Raw genomic sequence first — 18,553 nt, 5'->3', positions numbered from 1 at the left:
GCCATGCTGGTTAAGTGTGCCTTAAATTCTAAATAAATCACTGATCGTGTCAGCAGCAAAGCACCCCCACACCACCACACCTCCTCCTCTATGCTTCACTGTGGGAACCACACATGCAGAGATCATCCGTTCACCTACTCTGCGTTTCACAAAAACATGGCGGTTGGAACCAAACATCTTAAATTTGGACTCATCAGACCAAAGGACAGATTTCCACTGGTCTAATGTCCATTGCTCTTGTTTCTTGGCCCAAGTAAGTCACTTCTTATTATTGGTGTCCTTTAGAAGCGGTTTCCTTGCAGCAATTCGACCATGAAGGCGTGATTCACACTGTCTCCTCTGAACAGTTGCTGTTGAGATGTGTCTATTACTTAAACTCTGTGAGGTACAATCTGAGGTGCAGTTAATTGCCGATTTCTGAGGCTGGTAACTCTAATGAACTTATCCTCTACAGCAGAGGTAACTCTGGGTCTTCCTTTCCTGTGGCGGTCCTCATGAGAGCCAGTTTCATCATAGCGCTTGATGGGTTTTATTTGAGCTGTTCTTGCCATAATATGGACTTCGACTTTTACCAAATAGGGCTATCTTCTGTTTACCACCCCTACCTTGTCACAACACAAATGATTGGCTCAAACGCAATAAGAAGGAAAGAAATTTCACAAATGAACTTTTAACAAGGCACACCTGTTAATTGAAATGCATTCCAGGTGACTTACATCAAGAAGCTGGTTGAAAGAATGCCAAGAGTGTGCAAAGACGTCATCAAGGCAAAGGGTGGTTACTTTGAAGAATCTCAAATATAAAATATATTTTCATTTGTTGAACACTTTTTTGGTTACTACATGATTCCATATGTGTTATTTCATAGTTTTGATGTCTTCACTATTATTCTACAATGGAGAAAATAGTAAAAATAAAGAAAAACTCTGGAATGAGTAGGTGTGTCCAAACTTTTGACTAGTACTGTATGTCTTAGCATGTGTATTTCTGAGCATGCCTGTGCATGAGTGTATGCACACAGTTGAGTGTGTGTTACCCACATGGCTGTGTCTCCTGCCAGCCTCTGCGAACTCCAACTCTCCGAAGGCGTCAGTGGGGTACTCTGAGGAGTGCTGAGAGCTATCCCACTGGCTGACGATGGCTGCACCGAAATAGTCTCTCGTAGCGATGGAGCCGTGCGTTTCACGCTCACCCCCGCACTGGCACAGCGCCCCATTACTGACAGGGGCAGAGAGAGACAAAGACACACACATGAATACGCACACATATACACACACACATAGCCAGTCATTACAGTGAACAGACAATTCACAAAATCAAAAACACAGGCCACAGACACACGGCGACCCAGAGAGAGGCTGTACCTAAGGCAGTCCTCTATGAATGTGGTGCACACTCTCTTCTTGATGATCTTGGAGATCCAACTCTGTGAGGGAAAGACATTGGGTAACTGTTAGTCACTGTTACCTAACAAGCTACAGATGTTGAATTTTATGCTAAACTGGATGTACACTCTGTACATGAGCTGGGTAGCCATTTGATTAGCTGTTCAGGAGTCTTATGGCTTGGTTGTAGAAGCTGTTAAGAATAACCTAAAGTTGGCACTGATGTGAGCCATGACCAGCCTTTCAAAGCATTTCATGGCTACAGACGTGAGTGCTATGGGTCGGTAGTCATTTAGGCAGATTACCTTAAGTGTTCTTGGCCACAGGGACTACGGTGGTCTGCTTGAAACATGTTGGTATTACAGACACAGACAGGGAGAGGTTAAAAATGTCAGTGAAGACACTTGCCAGTTGGTCAGTGCATGCTCGGAGTACATGTCCTGGTAATCCGTCTGGCCCTGCGGCCTTGTGAATGTTGACATGTTTAAAGGTCTTACTCACATCGGCTGCAGAGAGTGTGATCACACAGTCATCCGAAACAACTGATGCTCTCATGCATGATTCAGTGTTACTTGCCTCGAAGCGAGTATAGAAGTTATTTAGCTCGTCTGGTAGGCTCGTGTCACTGGGCAGCTCTCGGCTCTGCTTCCCTTTGTTATATTTTTTTATCGCTTTGGTGCAATTTTCACAAGTAAATTTTCACAACTCTTAGAAAAAACTCAAGAGATCATCAAAAATGTGTTTAAAAACTCTAAGCACATTAACACACAAAATCATACAGTCACTTTTGAACCCAATTTAAACAGTTTCATCTAGAAATACATGTTTCACATTGCAATAAATGTTCAAATAAAATAATGTCCTTTCACAATGCAATGCTCACATTACTTTTGATATGAGTCTTTTCTCTTACTTAATCCAACTGCTTTTAATTGATTATCACCTAAACCTTTTGTAAACCCTATTGATTTTACATGTAAACTAGTTTGCCTAATATTGATTTTGAGAACTTCATAATTAAAATCTGTCTGTAAAAAAAAAAAATCATATACACTCAAATGTCCTACTATGATGATTTTGTCCCCCAGGTGCATAAACAGTTATATTCCCTGCGATTTCAATGAGAACCTATAGCCAAATGCTTAGGACAGGCTTGATGCAAACTTGTGTCTGCTAAACATTATGTTTCTTAAATGTCTTTCATTTGATTACATGGTGAAAGATTCCTTCAATGATCACACTTTTAATCACACATGGAAAGGAAATGATGGACATTTGATGTTTAGAACATTTTTATGGTTGGTGTATTTATTGGATAATGTGAAAACAGTGTAAGGTTCTGTAATTTACAGTGCTGTAGACTACATTAAAAGGGCCATTTTTAAACATGTATTTAATATTTTTTGCTATTGGATGAACTGGTTGTTAAAATAACTAAATTGCGAAGATATCATTATGTTGTGTTTTGGCGATTAAACCAATGTAGTCATTATATTTCACAGTAAACATACAGTTGAAGTCGGAAGTTTACATGCACATAGGTTGGAGTCATTAAAACTTGTTTTTCAACCACTCCACAAAAGTCTTTGTTAACAAACGATTGTTTTGGCAAGTTGGTTAGGACATCTACTTTGTGCATGACACAAGTAAATTTTCCAACAATTGTTTACAGACAAATTATTTCACTTATAATTCACTGTATCACAATTCCAGTGGGTCAGAAGTTTTCATAAAATACAGAGGTAGAAAGAGGAAGAAAGGGGGGAGAGATTTCAAAATATCAATTTTGGTCGAGTTGCGTTGTTTCCCCCATACAGCTGTGCAAGTCGAGTGTGTCCCTATAGTACAAGACACATCCTGCGCAGTACAGCTTGTAGAAAAAACGTCTCGCATAAAATGGAATATAACGTTGCAGATTAAGTTCAGAATGGCACAATTTATTGTGTACAACATCTAAAGACCTACATCACTATACTGAGACCAGGTCTGTTTCTAGAAGGACGTATTCGGGTGTTTTTGAAGCATGTATTTTGCGTGCCCTGATACAGCACAACGAGCAATGACAAAGTGAATTGCGGCTGCGGTAAGTTTCTCAAAAGTAAGTGTAGTGGGACATTTGTTGTGTCCTCTGTGTTTCTGAAAATGCGTGACGACATGTAGCGTGTTGTTTCCTGATTATTGTGTTAGGATGTTCTGTGACTGCTCTCAGGGAGAGGACTGATAGAAGAACAGAAAGAAGGGAACATATTGTTACTTTGGCCCAACGCCTAGAAACTATGTGTGCAAGGTCATGATCAGCCTATTGCGCCCTGAGAGCAGAGACACCTAGTTTGGGCATGAGTATAAAGGCACCCCTTCAGAGGTTCTGACAGACTTGTACTTTGAGAATTAAGTTGGTTGTAACCTCTCCGGCCGTGATAATAAAGACATGCTAATTTAGCTTTGACTTGGAGTCCTTAGTAGTAACTTCCACGACATAAGCCAAATCACAAAAAAAAGTGTCTGGATCCTTCTATAACATGTAATTTACAGAAAAACAAGAGATTTACTTCAGAAATAGGAAAATTCTCCTTTAACACCTGAGTCCTAAACTGCCCTCCCAGCACGAGGGAATAAAGATGCAAGGAATTTTCCAGGTTATTCCAAACAAGAGGGGGGGAAGGGCAGTAAAACTAAAGGAGGATTTTACAAAAAATTGGTCAAGACAAGAGGGACCTCCATTATTCTAATCTGAATAACTCGGACGAAACAAATTAAGAGAACATCTTGTTTATGACACAGCTAACACCAATGGCAAAATATCGCCCTGCTGCAATCCGTCAACTATTTATTCGAACAGGTTTGATTTGGCCGTCTTTTGACATCCGAATGTAATGCAATGTATCAACTTAGCCAATGTGATCACATCACACCAGAGCTACATGTTGTTCTCGCCATTCAAACTTCCCCGCTAGTTCATTACCACAGTTGTAGTCTATTTCATAGCCTTTCAGCAAGAAAGAGGACCGATTGATGCTTCTCTCCCTGAAAAGGCCTAGGCATATTCTTTTTTTTTTATTGCTCAAAATAAGTTTAAACTACACTGAACAAAAATATAAAGACAACATGTAAAGTGTTTCATGAGCTGAAATAAATGATCCCAGACATTTTTCATATGCACAAAAAGCTTATTTCTCTCACATTTTGTTACTGAGCATTTCTCCCTCGCCAAGATCATCTATCCACCTGACAGGTGTGGCATATCAAGAAGCTGATTAAACAGTATGATCATTACACAGGTGCACATTGTGCTGGGGACAATAAAAGGCCACTCCAAAATGTGGAGTTTTGTCACTGTCACGCCCTGACCTTAGATATCTCTGTTTTCTATATATTTTGGTTAGGTCATGGAGTGACTAGGGTAGGTACTCTAGGGTTTTTTGTATGTCTAGGGTTTTCGTATGTCTAGGTGTTTTGTATGTCTATGTTGGCCTGATATGGTTGCCAATCAGAGACAGCCGTTTATCGTTGTCTCTGATTGGGGATCATATTTAGGCAGCCCTTTTTCCCACTTTCTGGTGTGGGATCTTGTCTACAGTTAGGTGCCTGTATGCACACTAGTAGCTTCACGGTTAGTTTGATTGTTTGTTGTTTTGTTGAGTTTCAGTTCATAAAAAATATGGTGGAACTCTATTCACGCTGCGCCTTGGTCTCACTCATACGACGAGCGTGACAGAAGATCCCACCACAAATGGACCAAGCAGTGTGTACAGGAGGAGTGGACTTGGGAGGAGATCTTGGACACAGGCTGGGGAGTATCGCCGTCCGAGGGAGGAAATTGAGGCAGCGAAAGCGGAACGGCGACGTTCCGAGGAGTATTACCAACGAGGCAAGCACGAGAGCCCCAAAATATTTTTTGGGGGTGGGCACACGGGGAGACGCGCCTCCACAGTCCAGAGCGTCCGGCGACAGTTCTCAGTCCAGAACTTCCGGTGACAGTTCCCAGTCCAGAGTTTCCGGTGACAGTTCCCAGTCCAGAGTTTCCGGCGACAATTCCCAGTCCAGAGCTTCCGGCGCCACAGACAGTCACAGTCACACAACGCAACAGATTTCTGAAGTTTTGAGGGAGCGTGCAATTGGCATGCTGACTGCAGGAATAGCCACTGGAGCTGTTGAAATATAATTAAATGTTCATTTCGCTACCATAAGCCACCTCCAACGTTGTTTTAGAAAATTTGGCCAGTCCAGAACCTCCACAGCTGATGAAACTGGGTTTGCACAACCAAAGAATTTCTGCACAAACTGTGATAAACCATCTCAGGGAAGCTCATCTGTGTGCTAGTCGTCCTCACCAGGGTCTTAACCATATTGCAGTTTGGTGTCACAACCAACTTCAGTGGGCAAATTCTCACCTTCGATGGCCACTGGCATGCTGGAGAAGTGAGCTCTTCGCGGATGAATCCCGGTTGCAACTGTAATGGCAGGCATAAACAGGCATAAACTACGGACCACAAACACAATTGCGTTTTATTGATGGCAATTTGAATGCACAGAGATACCGTGCCGAGATCCTGAGGCTCATTGCCGCGCCAATCACCCGCCGCCATAACCTCATCTAGGCTCCCGAGTGGCGCAGCAGTCTAAGGCACTGCATCTCAGTGCTAGAGGTGTCACTGCATACCCTGGTTCGATTCCAGGCTGTATCACAACCGGCTGTGATTGTGAGTCCCATAGGGCGGTGCACAATTGGCCAAGCGTCGTCCGGGTTAGGGTTTGGCCAGGGTAGGCCGTCATCGTAAATAAGAATTTGTTCTTAACTGACTTGCCTAGTTAAATAAAGGTTAAATAAGAAGTTCCCGCATGATAATGCATGGCCCCATGTCGCAAGAATCTGTACACAATTCCTGGAAGCTGAAAATGTCACAGTTCCTCCATGGCCTGCATACTCACCAGACAAGGCACTACAGAGGGTAGTGTGTACCGCCCAGTACATCACTGGAGCCAAGCTTCCTGCCATCCAGGACCTCTATACCGGGCGGTGTCAGAGGAAGGTCCTAAAAATTGTCAAAGACTTCAGCCATCGTAGTCATAGACTGTTCTCTCTGCTACTGCACGGCAAGCGGTACCGGAGCGCCAAGTCTAGGTCCAAGAGGCTTCTAATCAGCTTCTACCCCCAAGCCATAAGACTCCTGAAAATCTAATCAAATGGCCACCCAGACTATTTGCATTCAAGATGGCCACCTCCCCCCCTTTACACTGCTGATACTCTCTGTTGTTATTATCTATGCATAGTCACTTTAATAACTCTACCTAAACTCAACAAAAAGAGAAACTTGATCTCACAGTCAACTGCGTTTATTTTCAGCAAACTTAACGTGTAAATATTTATATGAACATAAGATTCAACAACTGAGACATAAACTGAACAAGTTCCACAGACATGTGACTAACAGAAATGGAATAACGTGTCCCTGAACAAAAGGGGGGTCAAAATCAAAAGTAACAGTCAGTATCTCCAGAGTACTGGTCTCGGTGTAACGCTCATTCCTTCTATGATAAACGCGAATCTGACCATCACCCCTGGTGAGACAAAACCGCGAGTCATCAGTGAAGAGCACTTTTTTCCAGTCCTGTCTGGTCCAGCGACGGTGGGTTTGTGCCCATAGACGACGTTGTTGCCGGTGATTTCTGGTGAGGACCTGTCTTACAACAGACCTACAAGCCCTTAGTCCAGCCTCTCTCAGCCTATTGCAGACTGTCCGAGCACTGATGGAGAGATTGTGCGTTCCTGTTGTAAGCCGGGCAGTTGTTGTTGCCATCCTGTACCTGTCCTGCAGGTGTGATGTTCAGATGTACCAATCCTGTGCAGGTGTTGTTACACATTGTCTGCCACTGCGAGGATGATCAGCTGTCCGTCCTGTCTCACTGTAGCACTGTCTTAGGTGTCTCACAGTTCGGACATTGCAATTTATTGCCCTGGCCACATCTGCAGTCCTCATGCCTCCTTGCAACATGCCTAAGGCACGTTCATGCAGATGAGCAGGGACCCTGGGCATCTTTCTTTTGGTGTTTTTCAGAGTCAGTAGAAAGGTCTCTTTAGTGTCCTAAGATTTCATAACTGTGACCTTAAGCCAAATTTCTTCAGCCTCCTGAAGTTGAAGAGGCGCTGTTGCGCTGTCATTTAGTTCCGTTACCTTTGAATTCTTGGGTACAGGAACAATGGTGGCCATCTTGAAGCATGTGGGGACAGCAGACTGGGATAGGGCGAGATTGAATATGTCCGTAAACACATCAGCCAGCTGGTCTGCGCATGCTTTGAGGATGCAGCTAGGGATGTCATCTGAGCCGGCAGCCCTGCGAGGGTTAACACATTTAAATGTCTTACACATGTTGGCCACGGAGAAGGAGAGCACACAGTCCTTGGTAGCGGGCCGCGTCGGTGTCACTGTATTATCCTCAAAGCGGGCAAAGAAGGTTAAGTTTGTCTGGAAGCAAGACGTCGGTGTCCGTGACGTGTCTGGTTTTCTTTTTGTAGTCTGTGATCGTCTGTAGACCCTGCCACATACGTCGAGTGTCTGAGCCGTTGAATTGCGACTCCACTTTGTCTCTATACTGACATTTCGATTGTTTGATTGCCTTGCGGAGGGAATAACTACACTGTTTGTATTCGGCCGTAATCTCAGTCACCTTTCCATGGTTAAATGCGGTGGTTCACACTTTCAGTTTTGCGCGTATGCTGCCATCCATCCACGGTTTCTGGTTAGGGTAGGTTTTAATGGTCACAGTGGATACAACATCTCCTATGCACTTCCTTATAAACTCACTCACCAAATCAGCGTATATGTCGATATTATTCTTCGAGGTTACCCGGAACATGTAACAGTCCGCGTAATCAAATCTTGAAGGGTGGATTCAGATTTTTCAGACCAGCTTTGAACTCTGGAGCAGTGGACACACGTTCTCTGGAGTGATAAATCACGCTTCACCATTTGGCAGTCCGACGGCACAAATCTGGATTTGGTGGATGCCAGGAGAAAGCTACCTGCCCCGATGCATAGCGCCAACTGTAAAGTTTGGTGGAGTAGAAATAATGGTCTGTGGCTGTTTTTCATGGTTCAGGCTAGGCCCCTTATTTCCAAAAGGGAAATCTTAACACTACAGCATACAATTACATTCTAGACGATTCTGTGCTGCCAACTTTGTGGCAACAGTTTAAGGAAGGCCCTTTCCTGTTTCTGCATGACAATGCCCCCGTGCACAAAGCGAGGTCCACACACGCACTCTCTCTCTCTCTCCATGCAAATATTGAGCCAGTGCACTCAAGCACCACTATTCAACAGAGTACATTAGAGATAGAGACAGGAAAGGCAAATGAGAGGACAAGCTACAAGGTGTCATAAGACAAGTGTAATACCTTCTCTTTCACTGTCTTTCTATTTGATCTCTTGAACGGACTCTTCTCCAGCCTACAATTATCTCTCCTTTGTTTATTTTTCTCGGATCAATGGCAGTTGTGCATATTGCATACAGATATAAGATCTTAATTTGAGACAGTTTCCAACAGCAGGAAAATAATCCTGAGACAACAGGAAATGTGAAATATTATGTGGATTATAATTAATGGCCATTTTTGTAGGGGTTGATAAAAACAATTCTAAGGGAAAATTAAGTTTGCCATTTCAAAGTGGTATTTACAAACTTTCTATACCTTTTTAAACCTTGAATACACTACAAATTGTATATTTTATATTATATATATATTTTTTTATATATATATATATTTTTTTATATTATATTGTATATTTCCGGGGATTTTAATGCAGGCAAACTGAAATCAGTTTTACCAAATTTCTACCAGCATGTTATAAGAGCAACCAGAGGGAGAAAAAAACTCTAGACCACCTTTACTCCACACACAGAAAAGCATACAAAACTCTCCCTCACCCTCAATTTGGCTGACCATATCTCTATCCTCCTGATTCTTGCATATAAGCAAAAACTAAAGCAGGAAGTACCAGTGACTCGCTCCATACGGAAGTGGTCAGACGACGCAGATGCTAAGCTACAGGACTGTTTTGCAAGCACAAACTGGAATATGTTCACGGGATTCTTCCGATGGCATTGAGGAGTACACCACATCAGTCACTGGCTTCATAAATAAGTACATTGATGCATCCCAACAGGGAACGTACGTGAAGTCTGAAGTTCAAATACACCTTAGCCAAATACATTTAAACTCAGTTTCACAATTCCTGACATTTAATCCTAGTAAAAATTCCCTATCATAGGTCAGATAAGATCACCACTTTATTTTAAGAATGTGAAATGTCAGAATAATAGTAGAGAGAATTATTCATTTCTTTCATCACATTCCCAGTGGGTCAGACGTTTACATACACTCAATTAGTATTTGGTAGCATTGCTTTTAAATGGTTTAACTTGGGTCACTTTGGAAGTATGCTTGGGGTCATTGTCCATTTGGAAGACCCATTTGCGACCAAGCTTGAACTTCCTGACTGATGTCTTGAGATGTTGCTTCAACATATCCACATAATTTTCCTCCCTCATGTTGCCATCTATTTTGTGAAGTGCACCAGTACCTCCTGCAGCAAAGCACCCCCACAACATGATGCTGCCACACCCGTGCTTCACGGTTGGGATGGTGTTCTTTGGCTTGCAAGCCTCCCCCTTTTTCCTCCAAACATAACAATGGTCATTATGGCCAAACAGTTAAAAGAAAATTCATCAGACTAGAGGACATTTCTCCAAAAAGTACAATCTTTGTCCCGATTGTGCAGTTGCAAACCGTAGTCTGGCTTTTTTATGGCGGTTTTGGAGCAGTGGCCTCTCCTTGCTGAGCGGCCTTTCAGATTATGTCACTATAGGACTCGTTTTACTGTGGATATAGATACTTTTGTACCTGTTTCCTCCAGCATCTTCACAAGGTTCTTTGCTGTTGTTCTGGGATTGATTTGCACTTTTCGCAACAAAGTACGTTCATCTCAAGGAGACAGAACACGTCTCCTTCCTGAGCGGTATGATGGCTGCGTGGCCCCATGGTGTTAATACTTGCGTACTATTTTTTTGTACAGATGAACGTGGTACCTTCAGGCGTTTGGAAATTGCTCCCAAGGATGAACCAGACTTGCGGAGGTCTACAATTATTTTTCTGAGGTCTTGGCTGATTTCTTTTGATTTTCCCATGATGTCAAGCAAAGAGGCACTGAGTTTGAAGGTAGGCCTTGAAATACATCCACAGGTACACCTACAATTGACACAAATTATGTCAATTATCCTATCAGAAGCTTCTAAAGCCATGACATTTTCTGGAATTTTCCAAGCTGTTTAAAGGCACAGTAAACTTAGTGTATGTAAACCTCTGACCCACTGGAATTGTGATACAGTGAATAAGTGAAATAATCTGTCCGTAAACAATTGTTGGAAAAATGACTTGTGTCATGCACAAAGTAGGTCCTAACCAACTTGCCAAAACAATAGTTTGTTAACCAGAAATTTGTGGAGTGGTTGAAAAACAAGTTTTAATGACTCCAACCTATGTGCATGTAAACTTCCGACTTCAACTGTACATACTCCCACCAGAAGCCATGGATTACAGGCACATCCTCACTGAGCTAAAGGGTAGAGCTGCCGCTTTCAAGGAGCGGGACACTCACCCAGACACTTATAAGAAATCCTGCAATGCCCTACAACAAACCATCAAAGAGGCAAAGGGTCAAGACAGGATTAAGATTTAATCATACCACATAGGCTCCGACACTCGTCGGATGTGGCAAGATTTGCAAACTATTATGGACTGCAAAGGGATCCACAGCCACGAGCGAGCTGCCCAGTGACATGAACCTACCAGACGAGCTAAATTACTTTTATGCTCGCTTTGAGGCAAGCAACACTGAAGCATCCATGAGAGCATCAGCTGTTCCGGATGACTGTGTGCTCACGCTCTCCGTAGCCGATGTGAGTAAGACCTTTAAATAGGGCAACATTCACAAGGCCACAGGGGCAGAGGGATTACCTGAACATGTACTCCGAGCATGCGCTGTCCAACTGGCAAGTGTCTTCACTGACATTTTCAACCTCTTCCTGACCGAGTCTGTAATACCAACCAGCAGACCACCATAGTCTCTGTGCCAAAAACTCCAAGGTAACCTGCCTAAATGACTAAATGTACCCATGAAATGCTTTGAAATGCTTGTCATGGCTCACATCAACACCATTATCCCACAAACCCTAGACCCACTCCAATTTTCATACCAGCCCAACAGATCCAAAGATGATGCAATCTCAATTGCACTCCACACTACCCTTTCCCAGCTGGACAAAAGAACACCTACGTGAGAATGGTTTTCAATGACTACAGCTCAGCATTCAACACCATAGTGCCCTCAAAGCTCATCACTAAGCTAAAGACCCTGGAAGAACACCTACGTGAGAATGGTATTCAATGACTACAGCTCAGCATTCAACACCATAGTGCCCTCAAAGCTCATCACTAAGCTAAAGACCCTGGAACTAAACACCTCCCTCTGCAACTGGATTCTGGACTTCCTGACGGCCGCCCCCAGGTGGTGACGGTAGGTAACAACACATCTGCCACGCTGATCCTCAACACGGGGGCCACTCAGGGGTGCGTGCTCAGTCCCTTTCTGTACTCGCTGATCAATTAATCAATCAATCAAATGTACAGTGCCTTGCGAAAGTATTCGGCCCCCTTGAACTTTGCGACCTTTTGCCACATTTCAGACTTCAAACATAAAGATATAAAACTGTATTTTTTTGTGAAGAATCAACAACAAGTGGGACACAATCATGAAGTGGAACGACATTTATTGGATATTTCAAACTTTTTTAACAAATCAAAAAGTGAAAAATTGGGCGTGCAAAATTATTCAGCCCCCTTAAGTTAATACTTTGTAGCGCCATCTTTTGCTGCGATTACAGCTGTAAGTCGCTTGGGGTATGTCTCTATCAGTTTTGCACATCGAGAGACTGACATTTTTTCCCATTCCTCCTTGCAAAACAGCTCGAGCTCAGTGAGGTTGGATGGAGAGCATTTGTGAACAGCAGTTTTCAGTTCTTTCCACAGATTCTCGATTGGATTCAGGTCTGGACTTAGACTTGGCCATTCTAACACCTGGATATGTTTATTTTTGAACCATTCCATTGTAGATTTTGCTTTATGTTTTGGATCATTGTCTTGTTGGAAGACAAATCTCCGTCCCAGTCTCAGGTCTTTTGCAGACTCCATCAGGTTTTCTTCCAGAATGGTCCTGTATTTGGCTCCATCCATCTTCCCATCAATTTTAACCATCTTCCCTGTCCCTGCTGAAGAAAAGCAGGCCCAAACCATGATGCTGCCACCACCATGTTTGACAGTGGGGATGGTGTGTTTAGCTGTGTTGCTTTTACGCCAAACATAACGTTTTGCATTGTTGCCAAAAAGTTAAATTTTGGTTTCATCTGACCAGAGCACCTTCTTCCACATGTTTAGTGTGTCTCCCAGGTGGCTTGTGGCAAACTTTAAACAACACTTTTTATGGATATCTTTAAGAAATGGCTTTCTTCTTGCCACTCTTCCATAAAGGCCAGATTTGTGCAATACACGACTGATTGTTGTCCTATGGACAGAGTCTCCCACCTCAGCTGTAGATCTCTGCAGTTCATCCAGAGTGATCATGGGCCTCTTGGCTGCATCTCTGATCAGTCTTCTCCTTGTATGAGCTGAAAGTTTAGAGGGACAGCCAGGTCTTGGTAGATTTGCAGTGGTCTGATACTCCTTCCATTTCAATATTATCGCTTGCACAGTGCTCCTTGGGATGTTTAAAGCTTGGGAAATCTTTTTGTATCCAAATCCGGCTTTAAACTTCTTCACAACAGTATCTCGGACCTGCCTGGTGTGTTCCTTGTTCTTCATGATGCTTTTGACGGACCTCTGAGACTATCACAGGGCAGGTGCATTTATACGGAGACTTGATTACACACAGGTGGATTGTATTTATCATCATTAGTAATTTAGGTCAACATTGGATCATTCAGAGATCCTCACTGAACTTCTGGAGAGAGTTTGCTGCACTGAAAGTAAAGGGGCTGAATAATTTTGCACGCCCAATTTTTCAGTTTTTGATTTGTTAAAAAAGTTTGAAATATCCAATAAATGTTGTGTCCCACTTGTTGTTGATTCTTCACAAAAAAATACAGTTTATATCTTTATGTTTGAAGCCTGAAATGTGGCAAAAGGTCGCAAAGTTCAAGGGGGCCGAATACTTTCGCAAGGCACTGTATTTAATAAAGCCCTTCTTACATCAGATGATGTCACAAAGTTCTGTACAGAAACCCAGCCTAAAACCCCAAACAGCAAGCAATGCAGGTGTAGAAGCACAGTGGCTAGGAAAAACTCCCTAGAAAGGCCAGAACCTAGGAAGAAACCAGGCTATGAGGGGTGGCCAGTCCTCTTCTGGCTGTGCCGGGTTATAACAGAACATGGCCAAGAGGTTCAAATGTTCATAGATGACTAGCAGGGTAAAATAATAGTAATCACAGTGGTTGTAGAGGGTGCAAAAGGTCAGCACCTCAGAAGTAAATGTCAGTTGGCTTTTCATAGCTGATCATTCAGAGTATCTCTACCGCTCCTGCTGTCTCCAGAGAATTGAAAACAGCAGGTTTGGGACAAGGTAGCACATCCGGTGAACAGGTCAGGGTTCCATGGCTGCAGGCAGAACAGTTGAAACTGGAGCAGCAGCACGACCACTTGGACTGTGGAGGGGACAGCAAGGAGTCATCAGGTCATCAGGTAGTCTTGAGGCATGGTCCTAGGGCTCAGGTCCTTCTCCGAGAGAGAGAGAGTTGTGCTTTCATGGCCAAGCACAACTCCAACACAATCATTAAGTTTGCCAACGACACAACAGTGGTAGGCCTGATCACCCGACAACGATGATACAGCCTATAAGGAGGTGGTCAGAGACCTGGCAGTGTGGTGCCAGGATAACAACCTCTCCCTCAACGTGATCAAGAAAAAGGAGATGATTGTGGACTACAGAAAAAGGAGAACCGAGCACACCCTTATTCTCATCGACGGGGCTGTAGTGGAGCAGGTTGAGAGCTTCAAGTTCCTTGGTGTCCACATCACCAAACAACTATCATGGTCCAAACTCCCCCTCAGGAGACTGAAGATATTTGTCATGGGTCCTCAGATCCTCAAAAAGTTCTACAGCTGCACCATCGAGAGCATCTTGACTTGTTGCATCACGGCCCGGAATGACAACTGCTCGGCCTCCAACCGCAAGGCACTACAGAGGGTAGTGCGTAAGACCCAGTACGTCAATGGGGCCAAGCTTCCAGCCACCCTAGTCATAGACTGTTCTCTCTGCTACCGTACGGCAAGCGGTACCGGAGCGCCAAGTCTAGGTCCAAAAGGCTTCTTAACAGCTTCTACCACCAAGCCATATGACTCCTGAACAGCTAATCAAATGGCTACCCAGACTATTTGCATTGTCCCCCCACCACCGCTGCTGCTACTCTCTGTTTATTATCTATGCATAGTCACTTTACATCTACCCCCTTGTATATGTACCTCAATTAACTTGACTAACCTGTGCCCCCACACATTGACTCTGTACTGGTAGCCCATGTACATAGCCTCGCTACTGTTATTTTATTGTTGCTCTTTAAAAAAAAAAAAAAAAAAATCACTTCAGTTTATTTTAGTAAATACTTTAACACTTATTTTTCTTAAAACTGCATTGTTGGTTAAGGGCTTGTAAGTAAGTAATTCACTGTAAGGTGACCTGCTGTATTCTCCGCATGTGACAAATAAAATGTTATTTTGTTACCCTAACTAATGGAAAACTGGACACTCAAACATCAGGGGGACATTACAGGTAACATTACAAAAACATTCTCTTTCCCTAGAATTGTTAGCTGGGTAGTCTGGTTGGAAAGTTTCAAAGTGGGCACACTTTCCTTTAGGATATCACTCTTCCAACTAGTCTGTTGTTTTTGACAATTGACGACCATCCACTTGCTGCGTAAACCCACTTGGGTCAAGCTGCCACAGTAGGGTACTGCAATTTTAACCCTAAATGTTTTTGTTTAATTTGTTTATTTTTTATCAGGGAGTCATACTGGGACCAAGGTCTTTCACAAACAGCCCTGAATTACATGAATTACTGAAAATACACACATCAAAATATAAACACAAAATGCAAGCATAAAGAAAAACATGGTCATAAAACAAATGCATTTATCAGTAATAAGGTCCTCAATCAGCTTTCTATCAGTTGCCCCAGAGGCACCAGGTCATCAAATTTAAGAACATTTTGAAGATTGTTCCACAAATAAGGTGCAAGAAAACTAAAACCTTATTTACCTAACTCAGTAGAAACCAAAGGAATTTCCAGAGTTAGCCATCCCTAAGTGGTAACTCGTGTCTAAAGTTTGATGTTAGGTGCAGTGGGACTTTTTTTAATGCGACATCAAAGAGGGCCAAACAACATTCTGGTAGGAAATGCTGGTCTCAGGTATGGGCGGTAAGTAGCCTAGCGGTTCAGCGTGTTGGGCCAGTACCCGAAAGGTTGCTGGTTTGAATCCCGTAGATGATAAATCTATCTATGCCCTTGAGCAAGACACGTAACCCTAATTGCTCTGGATAAGAGGTTCTACTAAAATGAATGCAATGATGAGTACTAAAATTGTTGCCAGTAATAAAGGGCCGTGCGCTATGATAAACTGCATCTAACAGCTTTAATGAAGCGGCAGCTGCGTTCATTAAGATGATGTTTAGGAAAGCCTTTGAAATCCTAGTTAGTGATCAACATTATCGAAAACCTTTGACAGGTCAATGACGAGGGCAGCACTATGTTGCCTTTTATCCATTCAGTGAACCACATCATTAATAACTAAAGGATGCAACAGAGATAGTGGCATGACCTGGTCTAAAACCAGACAGATGTACATGTATAATACATTTCAATGATAAGAAATTTAATATTTCGGGATAAACGTTTTTATTATATTATAGAAGTAACACTATACCGCTGCTTTCAGTTAAACATTTAACACGGAATCACTTGGTGAGTAGCCTACTGTACCATTTACGCGCACGATTTTGGCATGCACTACCCAAAATGACACAGGCTTATAACATGTGGAATTGAGTGATAGTTGAGTAACTCACACGTGTTTATAATAGATGAGCCAAACCTGATCTTTCTCGGATTTTCTTGTTTCCCTTCTCCCTCTGCCTCCTTCATGCTCTTTATCCGTGTCGTTCATTACACACTCTATCCCCTCTCTGCCCTTCTCCGGCAAGCGGCTAAAATAATTCTCGAATAGGTCCGACGTCGATATAGAAACAGCTAAAACCCCATTTTGAAGTTTTGAGGTTCACTGTTGGATGTGCACTGCAGACAGAGCGATGTAAAACTATTTGGAGTAGCTGCCTCCGGCTGCGCTGCGTTCTGCCCACAACCAGTCACAAGGATCTATCTCAAGAAGTGTACATAGCTCGCTGGTGCTGTGAATAGATAGATATACCTATACCCGAGCCCATCTGCCAGGAAGATGTACAGTATGTTCGAGGCACGGTGTAGAAATGGTAGGGCCTATGGGAGGAGGCCAAAGGGTTAAGCTACTTGGGAAGGGAGGGCATGCAGGAAAGAATGTCCAGTGTCCGGGCTCCGGGGCGTTTTGAGTGCATTGCCTCGCTGATTCTGTTTTTCCTATCTTTGGAACAACAGTCATAAACAAATAAACCTTTGTTTAACATTGTTTGTGGTGTTCAATCATGGCGCAACAATTTTCTAGGGATATACCTCGGGACAGTATGTAACAGTGTGTCGCCAACGTCACCCAGCATAAAAGCAACAATTCATGTCATTTTGGGATGTTTGATTGCGTTTTCTCATAGGTCAACTGACAAACTAGGCTACCTGGTTTTGAATGACATTAGGCTACCCATCATGTCCAGAAAGCATCAATTGAATCCAGCATCATACATTAATAAATTATAAGGTGTGAATTATTTGGATGAATCCTTTAGACTGTTGCCATTTGAATTTGGCCAATGTATTAAACACATATTTAATTATAATTCGGTTTATAGGATATTTGAAAACTAATCTGCAAACTGTAGTGTTCTGTAGAGCTTAGACCGACATTGGAGAGAAGACAACTTTTTTCTCACACCAACACATCAATGTTAATTGATTTTAGAAGGGATTTGGCAAACTGGAATCATGAATCAACATTGAAACTGCAGTAGGCCTCCAACTGGGCACAAGCTGGTTGAATCAACATTGTTTCAATGTAATTTGTCAACTTATTGTGACGTGGAATCTACTTGGAAATTAAACTGGATTTGAAAAAAGTAGTCAACCCTTTGGAATTACTTCGTTTTGAGGGTGGAATTTCAACCAAAAGATTATGCCATTGTTGTAACCAGTGGCGACCCATCATTCTGGGCAGGTGGGGCTTTTGCCTGTTTTGTATGTTATTTTGGCATTCATACGTGTCACATATCAGTTTGCAAACAATGTAAAGAAATATATATAATTGAGTTATTAAAGCCGCATACAAACATGGTCTCTTTTTTTGCTTTCTTGAGTAAGGCAGCTCCAAAATGCAGGTGTTTCAGCCAAGCTCAGTGCTTTCTGTGGTGGGGCAGCCAGCGGAAAATACGAAGCGTAAGGGTTGGTCATGTTCTCTAGTTGCGCCATGATTGGCTCAGTGTTCTGTCACTCATGGGGGACACTACGTCACTGCAAAATCTACTGGGAGAACTCGGAGATTCAAGCCCCTTGGGTGCTGCCATAGATTTACATTAGATGTGCCCATCCAAGAAGGCTCAAGGTCATTGGCCACAGATAAAATGGCAAATCACGTTATATCTACCGAAGCTTTGATGGGACTGATCATGTCAACATCATACCTTCAAAATATTAGCTAGCAAGCTAGACAAGTAGTCATCATCATGAATCAAGTCGACAATCTACTGGCAAATCTTTTTCAATGCAGTAGTTGTCATATGAAGATAAATTATAGATCAAACGTATCGGTTCTCACAGTCCATTGGACAAACATTACACAACAAGTTGGAAATCGCAAATTCAATAATGAGTGGGTTGGAAGGAATCAGTGTCTATCCCCTTCCTGCTATTCAGTGGAGTGGGTTTGTG

General features: G+C 42.8%; 1 protein-coding gene across 7 annotated transcripts in view; it reads right to left on the bottom strand.

Moving 5' to 3' along the window:
- The window catches only part of trpm4a (transient receptor potential cation channel, subfamily M, member 4a), a 62,572-nt gene extending 45,358 nt beyond the window's left edge, over window positions 1-17,214 (bottom strand). For 3 of the 7 annotated variants that reach the window (XR_016485175.1, XM_090192935.1, XM_090192936.1), the window contains exons 1-3: window positions 16,555-17,091; window positions 1,365-1,426; window positions 1,041-1,218 (exon numbers count right to left, since the gene is read on the bottom strand). Coding sequence is in view for 2 of the 7 variants with exons in the window: in XM_036937947.2 (XP_036793842.2) it covers window positions 1,041-1,218; window positions 1,365-1,426; window positions 16,581-16,652 (312 nt within the window). In the remaining 5 variants the exon portion in view is untranslated. Of the gene's footprint in view, window positions 1-1,040; window positions 1,219-1,364; window positions 1,427-1,690; window positions 5,229-16,554 lie in introns of those variants that run through there. The other 4 variants (XR_016485174.1, XM_090192934.1, XM_036937947.2 and 1 more) reach the window with 3 other exon arrangements.
- Window positions 17,215-18,553: the final 1,339 nt, after the last annotated feature.

The sequence above is a fragment of the Oncorhynchus mykiss genome, chromosome 12 (genome assembly GCF_057628025.1).
Source record: "Oncorhynchus mykiss isolate SJ-2025 chromosome 12, ASM5762802v1, whole genome shotgun sequence".
Taxonomy (NCBI): Eukaryota; Metazoa; Chordata; class Actinopteri; order Salmoniformes; family Salmonidae; genus Oncorhynchus; species Oncorhynchus mykiss.
Note: the sequence above shows the minus strand (reverse complement) of the source record. Positions and strands in the feature narration are given on the sequence as shown.